The sequence below is a fragment of the Gasterosteus aculeatus genome, chromosome 15 (assembly GCF_964276395.1).
Source record: "Gasterosteus aculeatus chromosome 15, fGasAcu3.hap1.1, whole genome shotgun sequence".
Classification (NCBI taxonomy): Eukaryota; Metazoa; Chordata; class Actinopteri; order Perciformes; family Gasterosteidae; genus Gasterosteus; species Gasterosteus aculeatus.
Window position 1 is genome coordinate 11,257,069 of NC_135703.1, and position 22,482 is coordinate 11,279,550.

General features: G+C 46.3%; 1 protein-coding gene across 3 annotated transcripts in view; it reads left to right on the forward strand.

The window, feature by feature from the left end:
• The window catches only part of fndc3ba (fibronectin type III domain containing 3Ba), a 73,912-nt gene that overhangs the window by 15,140 nt on the left and 36,290 nt on the right, over positions 1 to 22,482 (forward strand). For 2 of the 3 annotated variants that reach the window (XM_040199976.2, XM_078089637.1), the window contains exons 2-5: positions 3,488 to 3,633; positions 5,917 to 5,992; positions 19,911 to 19,987; positions 22,241 to 22,472. In XM_040199976.2, the coding sequence (XP_040055910.2) occupies positions 3,517 to 3,633; positions 5,917 to 5,992; positions 19,911 to 19,987; positions 22,241 to 22,472 (502 nt within the window). In that variant the 5' untranslated portion in view covers positions 3,488 to 3,516. Of the gene's footprint in view, positions 1 to 3,487; positions 3,634 to 5,255; positions 5,476 to 5,916; positions 5,993 to 19,910; positions 19,988 to 22,240; positions 22,473 to 22,482 lie in introns of those variants that run through there. The other variant, XM_040199977.2, reaches the window with a different exon arrangement.

Genomic DNA, 22,482 nt, shown 5'->3' on the forward strand with positions numbered 1-22,482 from the left:
CCATCTGGTAATGATTCCACTGGAAAACAAAGGCTATTCTTCATTTATTATACATTAACGTTCTGACTATTCACATTATATTCTGTGGAAACCAGCGACTGCAAAACAAATCCTTAACATTTCTGCTGCATTTTATTTGCATCACAACACCTAAAACTCCCCAAAAAAGGAAAACCTGACTTCAGCCGACAAACGGCTGTTCATACTTTTACATGAACCTGCTTCTGCACTGTGTAATTTCACACATCAGTTGCTCCAAATTGCAGTGAAAGGTTAGCATTGACATTTAGCGGACGCCAAGGCATTAAATGATATATAACGAGACGTCCGTAGCGGTCTATAGTTAGTTTGACGCACTGCGAGGTGCTTATTCCTGAGTGAGAAGATCTCTAAAGCCAGCAAAGGGTTAGCTTAGCATAAAGACCGAAACCCTGGGCGCTGTGGGTCAGCCTAGAAAAAAATACATATGTATCTCAAAGATTGCTCTTTAAATGAGCCAAAAGTCACTGTCACCCACTCGCACTAAGTGCTGCCATGCTATTTATTATTTATGACGCCGTCTGCAGACGAAACGCAGCGATGGAGCTCTGCAAGCTGCAAACAGCTGTTGTGCCTCCCTTTGCTGGTTTTGACAGAGAATCATTCATGGATTAAAAGATATTTAGCGCTCTGCTGGTACTACCTTCTTAATGTGCGCTTTCTAATCACTGCAGCCAATTCTTTGGTTTGAGAAGAAAAGCCTCGTGTTGCTGCTGTTGTTTTCCGGTCGAATTTGCTCAATTCTGTAAGCAGAAAAGACTTCGCTCTACACCAGTTGCTTTAACATCATACAAATAGCCCACGTCGTTTTGAATCTCATTTACCAGTTGAGGCTGAGGTGTATTCATTACCGAAAGGATTGTAGGAATATAATGAATATCTTCAGGAAATTAGGGGCTATTTTGAGAATGCAGGGTTAGAGATGTCTCGGTCCGTCCTCGTCTTCATTCGCTTTCCACGTATCATCTAAATCATATAAAGCCCTCCTCTCTTCTCTGTCTCGCTCCTCTCTTTTTCCTGGCAAAGTTGAGAGTGGTGTTACCATCTGTCTGTGATGTGTCCTGGACACAACTATGTGTGTGTGTGTGTGAGGCAGGATGGCCAGGCTGAGCTGGGGACGGGGCTCAGATGGGGAAAGAGGGATAGTCTAAGGCTGAAGAAGACGAGAGATAAGAGAGGCTTGAAGGACGGTGACGCGTGAGTGTGTTTGTGTTGTAGCGGAGCACAGCTGCGATCCACCAACCTTGTCAAAGACCTCGCCGGTGCCAGATGACCGCCAGCTGAAAGGAAAGACACACGGGGACACGCAGCCGTTTTAGGGGGGATGCTATACGGGGGGTGCACAGTGCTGCTGTACGTATGTCAGAAATGAATATCAGCGATGCGTCTTTAATAAACCACTGTACGTGTCTGTGAGGAGCCATTTGTCGGTAGATCTTTGGGTTGATTTCATTCACCACAGGAATCAGGAGACATTTATTACCAAGATATGTCAGACATCGGCAGGAATCTGACTTGGCGGTTGGTGCGGAACATCAGACAGTTAGACAACGGAGAACAAGACAGATAAGACGGCATAGTGCAAGAGGAATAAAATAAAATATAATGCTGTGGGTTAGTTTAAAAATAAAGAAATATGTGCATGTGCATGTGCAGCGTGAAGGGAGCGACCGGTGGGACGTCAGTCAGTGTCAGTGAGTCAGTCAGTGGGAGACCCGGCCCGACTGCCGACGGGAAGAAACTGTTTGAAGTTTAACAGTTTAATTGAAGCACCCACGTCATTCAGTAACACGGCACCGCATGTGTGTGTGTGCGAGCGTGTTTGTATATGCGTTCATGTAGGTGTTAGGTTCTCTATTGCGGAACATTTGGAGTCCTTTGTGTGTCTGTTTTATAGGCGCGTATTGCCCCAGGAAACCGCGCTTATATCACCGCTGACGTAAGTGTACGGGAGCTTCGTCGCGTGTGCGTGTGAGCCCATACATACATTACGGCTGATTACGTTTGGGGTTAGCAGCTCGGGTACAAGCGCTGTCTGTTGTTTCTTTCCATGTAGCCCAAGTAGGAGAAACTTGTATTTTCCTCTCAAGTTGAATAGCCTCAGTTGTTTTTATTTTGTCATTATCATGGCAGAATAGAAACAATCTCCACATCAAGCGCTCCGGGTTAGTCTCCAAAGAGCGGTATTACAATCGAGCCCACAGGGCCCTGGACGACATCCTACATGGGATACTGATCCGCTTTAGTGCTGCATCTACAATGCTAGAAGCAGGTGCTGTGATCCCTATTCACATATCAACCCTAAGACCGTATTCATCCAATGTTTCTCTTTTTATTGATCCTCCAAGCAGGATATCCACTGCAATCCCTCTTGTAAGACCTCTGTTTGTGATGCGGTGCTCTGACTCAGCCTCTCGCTCTCATCTCTGCTTTACTGAGCCCGTTTCATCTCCTCTCTTATGCAGACATGATGTGACTCGTTGTATGACGGTGGTCCCCAACCTTTTTTACCTCACGGACCGTTTTCATGTCCGGCAATATTTCGCGGACCGGTCAAGAAGGTCCGGCGGAATAACGGGGGGGTAGTAGTCGTTGCGCATAATTGGCACATAATTAGAGAGGATCCAGTCAATTTTCAAAATAAAACGTTTTTCAGGGAAAAATAAATCTTTCTGTGGTACGGACCGGTTCCAAATGGCCCGCGTACCGGTACCGGTCCGCGGCCCGGTGGTTGGGAATCACTGTTGTATAATACCAAAGCTGATATGTCTGTACAAAGGGAGTATTATTGGAAAATATGAATGTTAGTCCGTTACCAACTCTGTATGGATGTAATGGCTTCTGTCTATTTAGTTTCCTGTTAGGACACGATGTTATTTCACTCTTTTTTTTTTGTCGAGTGGATCAATTATCAATCTTTCCGCGTCTCTCTCATTGTTCTGCTTCTGCTTTCTTACTTTCTTAGAATACTATTGAAAGTAAAACAAGCAGTGAAAACCTCCTCAGCAATGGAAAACGGTTTGTAAGCTCAAATAGAGAGAAGAAAACACCGGTTGCTGACATTAGCCAGCCCCGCCTTTCATCGCAAACTGCAAACATCTCGCCTTTTTGCATCTCCGTTTTGGAACAGATTATGTTGTATACAGTTAGATTTGGTTTCCTCCAGCTTCATAGTTACACTCTCCTGAAAATGTGTCTAACATGATGTTAAATGTAAGCTTATGAAGTCATATTTTATTACACCTTTTGGATAAAAGTTTGAACTTAACCATACAGATAAAATCATTGTTCAGCTGTCGTTGGGGTTTTTTGTGACGTCTCAAAATCTTGTTTTTATGGCATTTAAACCATTTGGGGAAAACCCCCTAATCCCTTATCTGGGTTATAAAATAAACACGTCAATGAGCCCTGTTCCTCATTACCTCTTTTTCTCTCTGTGCTTTCCCAGGTAGGGCAGTTCAGTGAATTTCTCCATGAATGTACGTCACAATGATGATGACAGACCAGATTCCGCTGGACTTGGCTCCGCCCCCCCTCCTGAACGGGGAGGTCCCTCTCATGTCTCACATGGTTAACGGTGACGCAGCACAACAGGTAAACACTCACATACACGTGTGTCATTTGCATTCAGTCATTCTATTGCAGAATGACCGTCGCCTCTCCACATTCCCGCGTGCAGATGCAAAAACACAGTCGTGCACGCCCTCTCTGTTGTCGTTTCGTCACATGGCTCATGTGTTGTTGTCGCTGCGGGAAATGAATAGCTGCCCTGCTGTTACAGTAAAGCACTGGGAACAAAAATAAATAAAGACACATACTGTACACTTGATCTGAGAGATAACTGGCTTAGAAGACGGGCCGCAGCCCCTTCGCTTGAATCAGTTCAGGAAAAGGATCAGACCTTTTCTCCGTCGCTGACCGATCTTATCAGAATCCTGGGCCGCCTTCAAAAGACCCCGGCCGAGCTCCTCTGCACAGGCGAGATGAAGGGACTTGACGTCATCAAAACAGCACAGTTAATGACCTCGGTTAATTCCTGTGGCCACGGGTATTTTTTCACCCTGTGCGCTTTGTGTGGACGAGCGATGGCGACGGCGTTTATGCGTCGCCCCCGGGCCTGTTGCCCCCGCAGCCCAGAGGAAGCACGGTGGGAGGGTTTTGGCTGCGGCACATAACAGTTAGGGAGGAGGGATTTGGCTGTAACACACAGTAGTTTGGGAGCTCTTTTTATCGTGACACCCTGCAGTTTAAACTTGTTTCCCAGTGTGGAATCAGGATTCTAGACCGATGATTATAAAGATTTAAACCTGCATCCGTGTATGTCCCTGTTTGTGTTTATTTGTTTGTTTCCTAGTCTGTGTCACAGTGCGTGCGTTTCTTGTACACTCATAGTGTCTGTGTTGAGTCTGAGTCTGCTTTCCTGTCTGTCTATCTGTGTCTACCTGCCCACACCTGCATGTCTGTTTACCTGTGTGTCCCTTCAGTGCATGCAAGCAACACATCAGGAGTATTGGAAGTGCGCAACAGTGTATTATTCCACGAAGAAATGCGATATGATAAAAATCAAAGGTTTAAGCTTCAAGGTTTAATCTGTAGCTCAGTGGAATTTCACATCACAAGTTTGTTTCAATTTCCTTTCTGCTAAAATGTTCTTGTTTTAACGATCTGTATCCAAAGACACGTTATGATCTACTTCTAGCCTTTGCTAGAAAGAATTATAACCTAGCCTGAAAGAGAAACTGGTTTGCTATTATCCAAACAGCAAAACGTTTTGCAGATTTTCTGTGGAAGAAACATTCTTTGGTCACAGTTAGTTTCCAACCTAATACAGAACATTGACTGACTGGACCATTATAACTTATAACTTTATAACTTCTGAGACTAATAATGAAATGAAAACCGCACCAATACCCTAAATCACAATTTCGCATAAAGTAATGTACAACATTAATCTCTACTAATGCTATAATCTGAGTTTTTGCTGGTGTCACACATATAGACATACACACAACTAACCACATGGTCTCATACGGGGGTTTTCTCAGGGAAATATGGATCGCCCTGTACTATGCTGGGGTTCCCATAGCAACAACAGCCGCTGCAGCAGACAGAGCAGGGAGTCTGTGTGTGTGTGTGTGTGTGTGTGTGTGTGTGTGTGTGTGTGTGTGTGTGTGTGTGTGTGTGTGTGTGTGTGTGTGTGTGTGTGTGTGTCTGAGGGAGAGGAGCAGGTTAGCGCTGAGATGGGAGAGCATGCACACACCACAGGAGGAGCGCAGCATATGAGGATTTTACGACGGCGCACCTGTAGAGCGTAGACGGGGCTGTAGATGCATGTGTGCGTGAATACGCGTACGCGAATGTGTAATGGAGGGTCACCTGTTTCATGTCTACAGCCATATATGCACTCTCAACAATCTGCATGCGGAGAATATGACGGTAAGGTGCATGCACGCTCCCTTCCTGCATATTCAGCAGAAACACTAGGAAATAAACAACAGTGTCGCATATTTTTGTATGTTTAATTGTGATGCATGCATCACTCTGTGTCTGCACTGGTTTCATTGGTGTCCTGCCAGTGAGTGTGGTTAGAAGAGAAAGGCTTTTCTCAAGTCAGGATCTGTGAGACGGCGGCATTGTCTCACTATTCGCTTACCTAACACCTCATTTGGATGTGTGTGAACTCTGCGTCCGCCCCAGTCTGTTATGTCACTTCTGCAAACCTATTGGCTGCCCAGCAGAGAGTACTTTGTATACTTATGATTGTTGAAGGTGTATGTATCCATGATGCCAATGCGCACAACATAAAGCACACATCAGGTACATAGAAAGGGAACATAAATGAAACTGTGTTGTTTTGTGTACTTGTTGTTGGTACAGGTGATCCTGGTGCAGGTGAACCCGGGAGAGACCTTTACCATCCGGGCAGAGGACGGCTCACTGCAATGCATCCAAGGTCAGTCCCTTGATTCCCTCCTTTATTATATAACCACATTAACGTGTGGCCTTTGGGCTGCTCTGAGGTGTGTCACCTGAGACCTTTGAATTAGATGCGGGCCGCACATGTTTACATGATGGTTGTGGGTTGAAACTCCACTGCACTATATTTGAACAACAAAAAGATAAGAACTTAACCTTAAGGGAAATGTCTTCCCAAACGCATTTAAAGATGGACACTCTCCTCCTATGTAGTCATTGGGCCTTTTATTACGGTTTATTCAAAAAATCAAACTATGGGGCTTGAGAGCTTGCTTGATATATGGGAACAACACTGGGGATAGCACTGGGAATTTCACAAAGTTGAGTAAGTTTCTCTGAAACCTACGATTGGCACATGAGTCAAATTCATCAAATTGGTCCATTTGTTACAACTGCTTCATAGCATAGATGGTAAACATCTCGAGCGAGTCTCTACGCCAAATATTTATTCCTTTAAAAAATGGTAAGTGGAAATGTTTTAAGTTTGATATCATAGATATATAAATATAAATAAATAAATTTGTCCACATTGGTGTACACAATCAGCTTTAATTGTGGTCTTTTAGTCAGTAAGGCTGCAATAGGGGGAAGGGAAAGCTTGCGTCTGCTCCCCTTATTATTGTCGAATTCAATAGGACTAGGATTAGCTGAAAGATGAATAAATGACAGAAAAAGTCAAATGCCGGCGTCTCACTGCTGCATCTGTTATCAGTTCATGAAAAGAGTGGACAAGCAAGCATCTAAAGGCCCTTGCAGGCGGGAAGAGGGGGCAGTTACATGGGAATTCCCCAACTCTTGTGGAAAAGCGTCTCACTTTGATGATGTCAGCAGAGTATGCGGTTACTCAGAAACCTTGAAAGGGTGCCTTTGTTTTCTCCTGAATCTCCTCCTTTCTGTCTGTCTCCCGCGTCTTCTTACACTCCATTCTTTGCCCTCTGTGAAGGTTTTCTTCGAGTGAGAGCACTTTTGGCTCAGACACTGACTCCTGCCCCACCATCCCCACCCCGTACTCCATGTTATCACTAATTACAGCCCGCCTCCTTTTCTCCGCCCGCTGTGTAATTCAATTTTTGCCTGGAATCAGAGGGGCCGCTTTAAAAGGACCTTAGAGGCTCAGATAGAAACGGTACAGGATGACATGGGCAGATGCAAAGATGTGCAGATACAACTGACATTGACTGATTTATAGGTTTGCATCAATAAGTAAACAATGAGAGAGAGGATTACAGATTACAGACTAGATTAAGGGGATACCACGCACAGATTTATAGCAAACACACAATTGCACCGACACAGTGTAGCAGTTGCCTGTTTATTTGTGGGGCCGCATCTCTGCACGTGCATCATCATCGTAGCATCGCAGGCACAGTGTGCATCTGTATCGGGCCTTTTTCTGCGCCTTTTACCGCAGTCAACAATAGTTAATTGAGCGGGTGGCTTTTTGAACGTGCATAATATTAATGTGGGGAGCCCCACACACACACACACACACACACACACGCAGGCTCCTGCTCGCTCTCTCCCACTCCGTGTCCCTCTGGAGGAGGTCACTGGGTTTAATGAGAGCTGGAGTGTGGCGATGTGTTTTGAAGGCGAACCGAGTCACTCTTTAGACAGAGACTGGTGTGATTACTGAGACCTCAAAGCTCCGGGTTTTGCGCATGCTTGTGTACTTGTGTGTGTGTGTGTGTGTGTGACAGAGAGTGAGATTACAGAGACCTCAAGGCACAACCAGGGACCAGCTTTTAAATAAAGTAACCTCTGTTTAGTCGCTGCAATGTGGTGCACGCATGCAAATACGCATACACGTATGCACACAGGCGCTGCCAAGGCAGAACCAGCGGCCCAAAGAGTTTCTTTCATTTGAGCGCTCGGCCGTCCTCCTCCTCTGCTCGCGTCTCCCTCGCCCCTCTTTTGCTCCTCTCGACTACTTTTCCTCCCGCTTCTCTGCTTCGTTTCTGCCCCTATACTTAAACCAAACATGGAACGGCTAGGAGATTATTGTATTTGTTGGATTGATGTTAAGTACTGCTCATTAGCCGCACCACCACTAAATGCTACTGGCTGAATCGTGCACTTTTATTTGCAGCGAAAGTTAAAAAGGTTCAAATTTATTCAGAACTGCACAGTCCGCAGATCCACGTTCGCTCCGGCTGCTCGGAACCTTTTCAGCCATCTGCGTCGCTGATGTCCGTTCTCTGCTTTCCCTTATCGGTTGGCCTCTCCGACTCTCGCTGTGCTATTTTGCCTCAACGACTTAATGAGGGTTTCTTTGTCCCACTTTCGAGGGGGTGGGGGTGGGGGTGGGGGGACGCCATCGGCGTATCTGAAATCGGTCTGTTTAATTAGCATGCACCGTTTGAGGGTCTGCGAGCCTCCGTCCCCTGATTAGTCAGACTGACCTCTCGGTGCTACGGGGCGGGGGGGGGGGGTCAGCTTCCACCCCCCGTCCCCCCCGCCCCCCTCCCCTCTGATCACTCACCATCTCATCGGCTGCTCTCACGTAAATACTCTCCTCTCTCCCCCCTCTCCCATCCCCCCCCACACTAAGACCATTCCCCTGAGCTTTCCCACACTCACATCAAAGGACAAGACTCTAGAGGGTGTGTTAGAGCACCCTGCTATGGAATGTGAGTGTGTTAATGTGTGTGTGTGTGTGTGTGTGTGTTTTACAAGGCTGTGTTGGTTTACTGTGTTGTTTGGTCTTTGTTGGACTTTTATGAGGGATGATGAGGCCGGGGGGAGGGGGATGGGAGGGGGGGTGAGGAGCAGGAAGCTGTGCCCTGCCGGGGCGGATGTGACATCATTAGACAGGGCGGCAGCAGAGCACTTGTTCTTTTGTGGGCTTGTTTGAGATGACCGTCAACAGTTGAATGGCCTCATTTTTTTATTTATTTTTTACTGCATGTCCTAAATGCACAAGGCCTCAGCAGAGGTGTTAATCTGTGCCTCGTCGTGCATGTGGACTGTTTTGACAGGTGACTGTACGCAATGGCTTTATGATGACATCCTGCTTGTTTGTGGAGTGTGGAGCGTTTCCAGTCTTTTAACAGACTAATGAAGGATCACGCACGAGTGGAAAAAAGGCAACCATCTTTAACATTACTGTTTAAATGGGAGTCGAGTAGGAAAACCGTTTCTTCAGCACAAGAATGTATTGGCCTGAATTTTTGACGCAACCCAGGTCTCCTGGTTGACTTGTTTTTTCAACGTTTTTCTGGAAAACAACCAGAAAACCAAATTGTTCCTCCACGCTTTAGACTTGTGGACATTTAATTTTAAAAGGTCCATATTAAACTGAATTGATTAAACAACTTGACCTGTGTCTGTAAATGCCAAATGCACGCATGTTAAAGTCCCGTGCTGCATAAACGCGAGGTCACAATGTGAGATGTAGTCCTGTGCTCTGCTGCAGTCTGGCCCCGACAAACAATGGTTATAGTGGACGTTGCCAGCGGGACCTCGGTGATGTGGTGTTTGCACCAGCTGTGTGCACATGTTTCTTTGCATGTGTGTCATCTGGACAGAGCGCGTGAATCATCGCACCCGTGGTCTGTTTCGTGTTTTACCCGCAGATGTGTGTTGTTTGTCTGCGCTCCCTCTCATTGTTACTCTCCCTCCCTCTGTGGCGGGATACTGATTCTGTTATTTCAAACCTGCGCACTGCTGGAGAGACGTTTCCCTTCACCCTTCACAGGTCTTTTATCAAACCGGTACTTCCCATCAATGACGTCTAAATGATTGGATGCTGCACTGAAAAGCTGCAGATTTATCAAATGACTGATGTGGACACCAATGAAGATATTCTGACTTACTTAGGCTGATTTTCCTCTTCCTCAGTCAGTACAAAATATAGTATAATGCAGCAATCGATCACTGTCGTAATGCAAACCTTTTCATTTTGCACAAAATGGCTTGGGTCCTAAATTGTTATTACACGTAATGAGGCTTCAGCACAAACTGGGATTATTCATTTATGCATTTATAAGTGAAATCAAATTGATGAATGCGGATGCAAGTCAGTGAGTGATTATAAGCTGACGTCAATTCACTTCCCTCTATTGCAAGCATCTCCTGCTTTAAGTGGAAGGAGCTATGCGAGTCGGGGCACTGAGGAGATGAGGAGGGGAATTGGGATGAACCCTGTGTTTTCGCTTCCTTTTCATCCTTCAGCCGCTCTGTCCTTTTCCCTATTTTTGTCTCCGTTCGCTTGTCTCAGTTCTCGTCTGCTCCCTTGTTTGAGTTGGATGGACGATGCTGATATTCCTCTTGCTGGTTTCACCGCAGCGCTCGGCGAGCATGCTGAGCCTCTGAAAACTCTGCACTTGTACACTGCAAGCCCTTTGAAGTAAACGGAAAAGGGCCGGTTGAGAGAAATATGGTGGAAAGTCTCGCGGCTTTTGTTTACATCGAGCCAGATGGCTCTAAACAAGCTGTGGCAGGAGACAAAAATATACTTTTGTCAGATGGGCTTCATTCGGAGGTCTGTTTTTTTCGGCTGGTCCCACTGCTGCTTCAAGCCAGAGTTGGTCGTCCTGGGAATTTTTCACACCCACTGTAAAGTCCACCCATACGGGACGCTTTTACAATCAAACGGAGCCGGATTGAGAATGAATGTGCAGGTGGAAGACAGCTGATTGATGTCTGTATTCCCTGGAAAGAATTGATGTGCATTCAAATCAACATTCTGTGTAATAGTGGGAGTGTGTGTCTTTCTGAGGGTGAAACTAGACAAATGAAGGAGCATGTTTCTATTATTTTTATGAGACTTGCCCGTAGCCCCAGACACTATAAATCCCATAACCGATTAAAGGCGAGTTGCATATTCAAACAGGGCTTTAAGCTGTCAGTCTGACGTGAGAGTGTCTCTTTGGCCTTTTCACACACGTTAAAGTTCGCCTTTACTTTGCTCCATGTTCCATGTCCAAAAATGATTTGTTTAAGAGCAAATCAGAAATAAGAAAATCAGTGTTCCAGTACTATATATTTCAATGTTTTATTCTGTCCAAGACGCATCATAGCTTTTTCAACCCATAGAGTGGCACCTTATGAATTACAAACAAGTAGACAAAAACTAAATTCAGACCTCACTATCTGCACTCCCAATACCTGCTGTCAATTAGCTTTAGTGTGATTTAAATCTCCCAATATATTTTAATTATCTGTCAGCCTAGAAAAACATGGGTACGGATGCATGTTGGCGGTGCATGCATTTGCTTGACGGACAGACGTTTTATTGTCTAATTCAGTGGTCCCCAACCATACCGGGCCGCACCACAGAAAGCTTGTATATATATATTTTTCTGAAAAATGTTTTATTTTGAAAATCTCCTAATTAGGTGCGCTCGTTCCTCTGACATATTCCCCACACGCGTCACCAGGCGTTTTTCTTGTCCTTTTACCGTGCACGGCAGTTTCGCCGACCAGCGCACACAGAGCGCGCGACCACTACACCCCCCCCCCCCCCCACCCCCCGTCGGACCTTCTCGACCGGTCCGCGAAATATTGTCTGACATGAAACCGGTCCGTGAGGTAAAAAAGGTTGGGGACCACTGGTCTAATTGACAACTTTGTAGGTATATTTAGCGGAAGGGTGTGTCTTTTAATTGTGTGCTATGTCCCATTAGTGTGGTAAAGTGGTCACCATGGGAACGGACTCTCACTCCAGGTGGCTTGTAGTGGAATGTGACCCCTCTGGGCGCAATGTTTGTGTGCGTGTGTGCGTGTGGCATACCTGTCTTTTTGTTATTCAAGTATTTTCCGCTCAAAAGTACTTTGAACAAAATAGAAGGACAGAGAGGATTGGTTTTGTTCTTTTGGCACAGAGTAGAAAGAAGCCTAGAAGATGTCTGAGTGTGTGTGTGTGTGTGTGTGTGTGTGTGTGCGTGTGCGTGTATGTGTGTGGGGAAGGAAAGGGGCAGAGAGAAAGTTGATTGTTGCTGTACGTCCTGGCCGGCACTCATTTATAAACTCAATGCCCTCACACAGGAGGGCACGAGGTAGGAGGAAGAAATGGAGTGCAAATGAAAAGCATCGAACGTAGGAAGGTAAATAAAGGGAGAGAAGCAGAAAGACGGAGAAAAGAGGAGGAGAGTGAGATCAGACGCTGCATGTCTGGTCGTGTCTGCTGCCACGCATTCCGGGCGAGGCCACTTCCTCTATGCGATGACCCCAGCCACCCCTGTGCTGCTGACTTGGCCTGGTCTCCCACCTCCTGATACGCCCGTACTCGCTGTTAGGACCGGCCCACTTGGGGCAACGCAGGGTTCGGAGAAGAAAAGGCAAAAACAGGAGAAGCCTGTCTTCATATGTACTTCTGTTTGAAATGTGTGTGTGTGTGTGTGTGTGTGTGTGTGTGTGTGTGTGTGTGTGTGTGTGTGTGTGTGTGTGTGTGTGTGTGTGTGTGTGTGTGTGTGTGTGTGTGTGTGTGTGAGAACAGCAGCTGTGTAGAGTAGGGATCTTGCAGAATTTTCCAGAGAAAGAAAGAAAGCTTTTCCAGGATATGAAATTCTTGGCTCCCTTGAAGCTCAGGGTACAGCTGGAGCACTTCTCCCTCCGCCCTCATTCCCTCCTCCCTCCTCCCTCCCTCAGACCTCCTTCACTTCCTCCTACTGCCGCTTTTGGGATAAGAAATGACATTCACCTTTCAATCTGTATCGATCACACGGAGGCTGTTTTAGCTGCCAGCGGCGATGGGAATAAACGTGCCTTCCTAGGGGCCTCCTGCACAGCTGTATCAAATACACATGTGATTGTTTACATCGTGTGTGTTTGGATTTCTCAGGGATTCCCCCTCTGAATCGTTGGTGGAGGGGGAAGCACATGTCACTCGGGGGGGGGGGGAGGCGCCCAAGCACGGAGGTCGAGGACTTATCAGAGGGATTGCAAGAGAGAAACACATTACGTGAAAGGAAGAGAACCTACTTTGACGCAGGCCATATGCACAACATTTCCACCAAGTCACCAAGCAAGTTTCACTGGCTTTTTCTGGTCAATCGGCAGCCATGGGAAGCAGACTTAAACACGTACACACAACAGTGGACTTCAGAGATGAGGAGGGGGGTGGGGGGGTCCCTGCTAATCGACGACTTCCAGAGTCTTCTTACTTTCCACTTGGATCCATAACGACTCTCCTCTCCGCTCTGTTCCCCCCCGCGCACACTTTCTCTGCTCTTTGCGGTGGACGCGGTCAGGGTTGTGACTCATCCACCAGAAATGTCCCATATTAACATGTGGAGAGACGGGGGGGGGAGGGAGAGGGTACAGATGGGTACACATCTGGCATGTTGCACACAAAGGGGAAAGGATTGGAAGAGATGCTGAAAAGTTCCTATTTTAGTGGGTCAAGATTTGAGTGATTGTCAATGGAAGTCGAGTTGGAGAAAAGGGAGGCAAAGAAGAAACAACCGTAGGACTGTGAGTTTGTTTACACACCACAGCTGTTGCACTTCTTTTCACCCTCTTTCTGGACTTGCGGGGCTGATTGGGGAATGGGTACAATGAGTCATCCGTGTCTGGATTTTGTATACTTGCGTGTGCACATGCATGCCTGTCAATGTATGACCGGAATCTGCTCTTGTCCAGGAGGGATACGTGGAGAATGTCGCTCCACACAGTGTATGTGTGTGTGTGTGTGTGTGTGTGTGAGTTTGTTGCATGGCAACCAATCCCCAAACAATTATATCTGAAGGCCTGAGAATAGCTTAATGAGATAAAGCTGGATAAGATCAAGCTAAGGTGCGCTTGTTCAGTTTTTGCGGCAAATGTATTACAGTGTGTGTCCCATTTTATTGAATCTTTTTTTGTGCCACTGGGATTGTGATTGCTGTCAGTGTAAACTATTTAAATGTTAGTGCGTTCCACAGTAAGTGTGAGTGTATGAACAACTCTGTCTGTCTGTGTGTGTGTGTGTTTGAGGCATTTGTGTCGGTGTACAAATGCCCCAGGTGTTAATCTTGCATATCTGTGGTTTCATTATTTTTTTCTCTTTTTTTTTTTGTCCATTTACATCTGTGTCAATGAGTGTGTGTGTGTGTGTGTGTGTGTGTTTGTGCATGTTGAGGACAAAGCATGGCTGGGCTCAGCGTCCCTCCAGACGTTACGTTGCTTTCCTCTGGAGGAGACCCAGCAGCAGAAGTAGGTCGGACCACAGCACCACTCCTCTGGCTTCGGGTGAACACTAAACCGATCTAGGCCTGCATGCGTAACGACCCCTTTACAAAGCGATCAGGGCAGGATCAGATGTACGTCCTATTCTTCAAAATGTAAATGTAATCGTTTGAAATAAAAACACAAAGCAAATATCCAGAAGAAAAGCATCATTACAACATAGTCTTTAACTTCAGTACTTGTATAACCCGGTTGTTATGTGTAGAACCACGTTTTTCTTTTTACCATAAACTGGGTGTATTGCATTTAGGGAAAACTACATTTGGTAAGAAATCCTTCCTGAAGAATCAGAAATGAAAGAGGAGAAGTGTTCTATATTTATATTAATAACACATGTTTTCAAATAATCTTGAGCTATTGGCTGTTGTTGAAGGGCTCCTAAAACCAAACAATAATTGGGACAAAGCTGGATTACAGAAGGTACTATAGAACATAAAGAACGAGAATAGAACGAGTAATACAAAGATGCAAACCAAAAGAACTCCTGGAGCCTGGCGCAGACCTGGAGAGACTGGCAGCATCATACCAGAGGGAAATAACTTGGAATACAGCCTCTAAACAAATATTTATAAAATGTTTATCCCAAAATAATATGCCCAACATAAAAACGTCACCGGCAGCTTTTTAGGGATTGATAGCACAGAAAAGAAAATGAAAGACAACAATGGCAAACAACCACAGATGAAAAAAGTTCGACAGCTCTGTTTGGCAGCGGCGCTGCCATCGCACCGCGTGCCGCATTTGGGCTGCGCAGCAGCATTTTGCACAGGCAGGGGTGGAAAGTTCTGTCCACTGTTGCGAAAAGCTTAATATGTTATGTTTTTTTTACAGTGATTTGAAATGTGAGTCAGAGCCCTGGTCAGCTACAGCCCCGGTTTAACAACGTAGCGATTGTTTGTGCTGATCGTCTCTAATGAGCTGATGTCGCAGGATAACGACCTCTTCGTGCCGTTGCTGCTTTGATCACCTGGCAGAATTAAGAAGGCCTTCTGCTTCTTCTCTTATCGCGATAAGACTTTGAGCTCGGAGGCCATGAGTCGCTCGCTCACCCTGAGGAATGTGCTTAGACACACACACACACGCACACACACGTACACACAGACATGTTATGTACATACAATAAGACCAAGGTTTCAAATGTCCAGCTTATGATCCACAGCAAATCAGCAGCCGCCTCAAATTAGCTATCGTCTCACGGAACCGCAGTCGGGATCAAAAGTGTTTCTGTGTGTGTTTCTGCATGCACATTTGCATATATATATATATAGGTACATGCATGTCCGGCCATCCATCAGTCTGTGTCACTCTTTAAAGCGTTGCTTCCGAGGGCAGCCCAGGAGGTCCCGACTTCCTCCTCCATCCCTGAGCCTCAGCGTGCCCCCGGCAAAGACGTCCGCCCGTCCTGGCTCAAGTGACAAGAAGTGCGAGTTCCTGTGCGAGTGTGTGTTTCTGCGTATGTCTCACCAATCCAGGATGTGTGTTTATAGTACACTGTGCTATTTTAAAATGGTCTCTGGATTTCCTGCAAAAGGTTCACCCTTCCCTTTGCATCTCCTTCCCACTCGTTATTTCCCATCAAACTCCACAATTCTCTCCGAGAGCTTCTAATTGCTGTATCAGTTGACTAAACATATCTAAAGGGTTTCATATAGTTTTTAGTTACTCAAATATGACAATAGGCAATGTTTGCCGTGTGTGTGTGTGTGTGTGTGTGTGTCAGCCCTGGAGAAGCTGTTGTGGGAGTGTCGTTCTCTTGGAGCTCCGAGGACAGATAACATTACACTGCTGATGCTTACATAACTTCCAGGCAACGCCACGTCACAACTGACCCAGACACACACACACACACACACACACACACACACACACACACACACACACATGCATACACACAGGATTACAAATACCCATCTAGATTGGACAGCTGCCTCCATGGAGCTCTGATAGGGTACACATAGATTATGTGTTTGTGTGTTCCCTCTCCCTTTTTTTGTGTGTGTGTGTGTGTGTGTGTGTGTTTGTGTGTGTTGTGCAGAGGTGAAACGATAAAGAGAGCTGTCTGTCTATTTAGCAACCTCATGTTGTTGTATTCGATCTGCACATTTCTAGGCCTGTTGTGTATGTAGGTCAGCTCACAAACCGGCTCCTTTGGTCTGATACCAACACCACACACACACACACACACGCGCCTTCCCAAGTGGGTCTGTGTTTCCTTTAAATGTGGTGACCACATGTGCAGAGCTGAGATGAAGGGAAGGAGGGAAAGTGTTCCACCTCGTCGTAAGCCCGTTGCTGCCTCAGGTCGATTGGAACCATTTCACATTCATCGAGGAAGCTGATCTTCACGTCTCCTCTCGGCGGCCGAGTGAGCGAGAGATGAGTGTGGGTCTCCATCGCGGATGTACTTACTTGTTTGTGAGACCGGCACACTTTCTGTGTTTGTCCTGTGTTTTGGGCGGCGTGGGTGTTGCGCTGTGGGGGCCGAGTCGCAGCTGTCTTTGACAGCTGTATCATGGGAAACATCTGATGAAATGTTACGTCATCTCCTCCGCCTGAGCGTGAGTGTGAATGTGCACGGGAAGGACAAAGTCACAAATGTGTCCGTTGAGCTTGTCAACTCGCATGTTTGTTCATTTCTCATATAAATCGCGTCGAAAGCCGTTTTTTTTTTTCGGGCCGTCCGTAGGTGTGATCCATCCCACTCCTGCAAAGGCGAAATCTAATCTAATACCGCAAAATAACGTCTTGTGATTTGGCACCAGCATCCACGTGGACCCGGGGTTGATCTAATTCGACTTGGGTGGCCAGAGGAAGGGCTGCTCTCTTCATGATAAATGGCTTTTTTCCAAGAAAGCGTATACACACACATCTCTGCTAAACCCGCGCTTTAAAGTGCTGTTGGTGTCTTAGCGGAGAAACTCTGTTTTATGGGTCTGTTGATCTAATCCATCACTCGACAAAATCAACTAAAAACGTGTTTGCCGGAAGCCTTCAACCAAGAGGCGGTAATTCCTGCTCACCACATGTGGCTTTCACACTGTAACTTGTTCTCCTCATGACAGCAGTGTTTTCCCATCCAGCACCTGCCCGTATTCCTCTACCCGCTCTTCCCCCGCTGCGCCAATGCTGTTGTTTTGTCTCCCTTTGTGGCCGTAATTCGTCATCGTTCCTTTTGTCCGCTTGGTTGCTTAAAAAAGAAGTCCCAAATGTGTGCACAACTCGCCACAGAACCATGACAGTCAGAATGTTACATCATAGATGTGGTATTCATTGCCTTCAGTACGCTATGTGATTAAAGTCATTCATTTAACGTATGCTTGATGTATATATCTAAGGTATGACGTTTCATTTTTTTCAATTTAGCAAATAAACATTGACAACAATATGAGAACCTTTTTATTAAGGAATGCATGCGGGCTGTGAGACGAGGTGACATAAGGTCTGTGACAGGAAACATCGGGGTTCACAGGGTCTGTGAACAGTAAAGATCAGACATACTGAGGTTTGTTTTTGGAAACTACATCAAATTTTATATTTTAAATAGTAGTATAGTGAAGATGAGCAAGCCCAAATCACACAGCCCTGTGCTGCGCAGTCATCACGGTGACGTCATCCCACACGCAAGATATGACCTCATAACTCATCCCTGACCTCCCAGTGGTCGGAAGCGGAAGGATGCGGACGGGTGGAAGGCGCGCGGGGGAGTGGAGGTTGTGTGGCTGGCGTTCCAGCAGGATTAGGCAGAGGAAGTCATGACTCTTGTTTGCGGTGCTTAAAGAGCAAAGCTGGAGTTGAAACCAGAGAGTGACGTTAGCAGAGAGGATCATGGACCACATTCACTTCTATGTCACGTGCACACACACACACACACACACACACACACACACGGGCACAAAAAACACCACTCGAGTGCACACGTTCATCTGCTTCATAATCCTGAGCTCTTCTCAATGGCAAACAGTCCAATACTATATGACTTTCAGCAGGGTGTGTGTGTGTGTGTGTGTGTGTGTGTGTGTGTGTGTGAGAGAGAGTGTCTGGGACTAGCAGGACAAAGAGTTTCTTGTATTTTGGGGAGGGGTTGGGGGCGGGGGGGGGGGGGGGGGGGGGTAACTAGGCCTGTTGGGTCCAGTCCTGGGGGCCAGAGATGGGAATGTGTGTGTGTGTGTGTGTGTGTGTGTGTGTGTGTGTGTGTGTGTGTGTGTGTGTGAGCAAAGGAATGCTGCTGTTTGCTGAGTGAAGAGTATAGAGGGAGCAGAGACTGTCCAAACACACGTCTGTTTGTCAAGAGTGTGTGTGTGTGTGTGTGTGTGTGTGTGTGTGTGTGTGTGTGTGTGTGCGCCTGCGACGGAGACTTGGGATGGTGTGTGAGCAGCGATGAAAAGCGGTTTAGAGGCCCTCAGTTTTTGCGTGTGGTATGTATGTGTGTGTGTGTGTGTGTGTGTGTGTGTGTGTGTGTTCTCCACATGCTACGACCTTCTACTCAATGAGGACTTTCATAGGCTCCCTGGTAGGACTGAAAGAGGTCTGTCTCTTCATACCTGTGACCTACTCACTACACACAAACACACACACACACGCGCGCACACACACACCAGTCCAGACTGCAGACTTTGCTCTGGTTGTGTGTGTGTTTGTCGTTCGTTTGGCTGGTGAGAGGTCAGGTAGGTGGGTGAGAGATGGAGGGATGGAACAAAAGAGGGGATGATTCAAGGTGGGGGATGTAGAAAAAAGGGGGAGAGAGGGACTGAAGTGAAGCAAGTGACGGTGAAGTAAGCAACGACGGAAAGGATGGAGTGAGTAATATTTGTATGGAAAGGAGGGAGTGAAGGAGGTGAGTAATGGTGTGAAGGGAGGGAAAGAGGGAAGATCATGCAGGAGGAATTTCTTAAAACGGGGATGAAGAAAGGGGGGAAAAGAGAACAAAAAGGTGGAAGGAAAGCAGGATCAAGTGAGTGAGAGCGTGAAGGTGTAGAGAAGGTTCGAGGGAAGACGAGCTGACCGAGTGAGACCGAAAGAAGAGACAAGTTGTGGAAGGAAGAAATATATGGATGGAGCCTGGTTGAAAAAAATAGTAAAAAGAAAGGAAGGGATGAAAAAAGGGGTTTTAAGCGTCACATGATGAAACCTGAACAAACACATCTTCTCCCTCCTTACATTGTGAGTTTTTTTCAATTTTGCTTGAATGACCCAAGTGAAGAAAATCAGGTTTTATTCAACCAACACTTGACAGAAACCTTTAGCATCATACTTGTGTTGGTATGCAACTAATGGGCCTGTGTGTGTGTGTGTGTGGTTGGGTATGTGTGTGTGCTCGCAGCGTGATTTCAGTCTGAGGCCTGTGCTGCTGCCTCCAGCTGTCCCAACGGGGTCCCAATGACTTTACCAGCCGCAGACCTCCTTCATAGAGGGGGATGGATTGTGGAAAAGTCAACATCATTCCCAATCTGCTAATTCTATTAGATTTCCTTGCTTGTTTTTTAGAGAGCGGTCACGTGCCCTCGTGTGTTGTTCCCCATTCCATCCTACATGTGTCTGCAACATCAAGTCATATTGCCTCAAATAAGAAAGACAATGTATTCTCTTGAATTAAGGCCCTGTTACACACACAAGGCCCTGTTGTATTTTTGTCGCTCCACGTGTCCATCTGTTAAGTGACCATTGACTAATGTCAAGGAGAATTTACTTCAAGCGCTCGGTTAAATGAATCTTCTCTTCCCTTGCAGGTCCTGCTGAGGTTCCCATGATGTCCCCAAATGGGTCCATCCCCCCCATCCACGTACCCCCCGGATACATCTCACAGGTTAGTTTGTGTTTATTTGGGGGTTTTCTAGACATGATTTATGTGTTGTGCATCTTGTGTTGGATAGTTTCAGTCAGACACAAAAGGAAACCAACACAATTTATTTAGTAGCATGTAAGTAGGAGGAATATATTTTCTAGGCAAATATAGTCTGTATTTATTTTGCTAGATGTAATTTCATTGGGACTAGTTAAGCAGCCTTCTGGTTTGTTTCAACATGCTAAGTTTTAATCAAAATGTGTTTAAAGCAAAACTAAATGAAATGCACCCAGTAGAGAGTATGGATTTCCCCCACGTCATCATCATTTGATGATGCAACAACTACTACTACAACACACATCCTCAATGAAGTATGTTTTTAAAAACTACAGGAGGTCCTGGAGGACATAAATAAATAAATAAGCACAAGAAATGTTAATCAGATGGGTGAGCAATATGCAAGATCGACCGTGGAAAGACAGACAAAGAGACAACAAAAACCCACACATACTGCTATTAACGTAATCATTTGGTAGAGTTAGATGTGGTTCCACACAGCAATTTGAAGTAAACAAGTTTGTTTGTTTGTTAATTAATCTTCTGACTAACAACTATCCGAAGTGGGTGAAGTGGTCGTTATTTGATAGAAGCCCTTTGCGTTTGTGCACAGTGACCCACACAGCGAGCATCCAGCAGGCTCCTATCAAGGCTGTTGAAGTCTCCTCTACCAACAGAGTACCGAGCAGGAATGTGCTGAATTTGGGGTGTCAGGGGGCAATTGTTTTTCTGACTGTATCTTTTGTGTGTGTGTGTGTGTGTGTTTACTTTGTCAAATGACCTCACAAGAACAGGAAGAAGAAAAGAATCTCCCAAAGAGCGGATTGTGTCTTCGGTCTTTTCACATTCACGTTGGACATCATGAATAAGGCAACCGTTGGGTTTCTCTTGTTAGTTGTTCTGGGGGGGTTGAAGGTCAACAAGAATCAATAGCCTGCCCTCACGAGTCGCGTGTTACAAATCCATTTTTTGGTCTGCATGAGGTGGAATTGGGTTGCCAGTGGAAGTCAGGTCATTGACGCACCGTGGGCGTGTGTGTGTGTGTGTGTGGGTGTGTGTGTTAGTAGGGACTGAGCCAAGTGTGAGCGGGAAACCCTGTTGCTCTTACACAAACAAGACAGATAGGGGAGACAGGCCCCGGGGTGGGTAGGGGTGTTTGTGGAGTTAGGGGTGGGCGAAGGAATGGATGGGGAAAGAGCCGTGCGTGGTGGAAAGTTGTGCATTTACAGATATTGCATGTGTGTGTGTGTGTGTGTGTGTGTGTGTGTGTTGGGGTTTGTGATAACGGCTGCATTGGGATGTGTGGGACTTTGCCCTTGTTTTTCCTGTTAGCAGAGGAGGGGACAAGGGGACGATGGGGTCCTTTTTCTTCCTCTTCTTCTCTTCCCCCTTTCTCAGTTTTTCTCACTCGGATTAGTTCTCGAGCCCTCTGCCTCCCCCTTGACCCCCTTTTTAATATTCCCCCCTCTTTCTTTCCCTCTGTTGTATTCTGGCACTGAGTCTGTTGCCCTGCAGTGTGTGTGTGTGTGTGTGTGTGTGTGTGTTGTTGGAGTAGTCTAATTTGGTGTGTTTTGTTGTTGTTGTTGTTGTTGTTAGGGACCAGCCAAGGACTTTCCTTCCGTGCAGGCAGTGTGTGTCTGCTTGGAATGCCGGCGTGTGAAAGGTTCTGAATGGTTGGAATGTGTGTGTTTGTGTGTCCCAGTCCGTGAATGTGAAAGTGAACACACGTATGGAATCACGCGTGTTAATTTGAGGCTGGCCTTGGAAACCTTTTTTCGTCTTACGTTTTTTTTTTTTTTCTGCAGAGCATCCGATCACATCATCACGGCGCTTGTTTTACCGCTTTAAGGGCCAAAGTGTCCTTTCGGCACAATCGTTCACTTGTTAACTAAATTATGCGATTCATTCCTTTTATTAGAAACTATTCGAAAGAGCACCGGCTCTTGCACAAGTGATTGACAGCCTCATTTTGTAAAAGAAGGGGCTTCGGGGCCCCAAGAATCCACTATGCTAAAGCTATACGGGATATTAGAACCTTACAGGTCTAGTTCAACAATTTGTCAAAAAGGTTCACAGTTTCAAGTCCTGCACTGAATGCAAAATTGAAACTTAACACAACATATAAAGCAGTTTACTGCCCTCTTTTTGTTTACGGTCACATTTTTGGACCAGCTGTCACTCACCTGCCCCCTTTCTCTTCCTCTGGGTCTCCCGCAGGTGCTGGAGGATAACACGGGGGTCCGCCGGGTGGTGGTCACACCCCAGTCTCCAGAGTGCTACCCTCCCTCCTACTCTCCGGCCCTCTCCCCCACACACCACCTGCCCCCTTACCTTGCTCACCCCCACTTCATCCCCAACTCTCACTCTTTCTACCCCCCTGTCAGCCCCGGGGACCTGCCCCCCCACCAGTATTACCAGCACCACCTTCCCCACATGTACGGCGATCCAGGTACTGACGC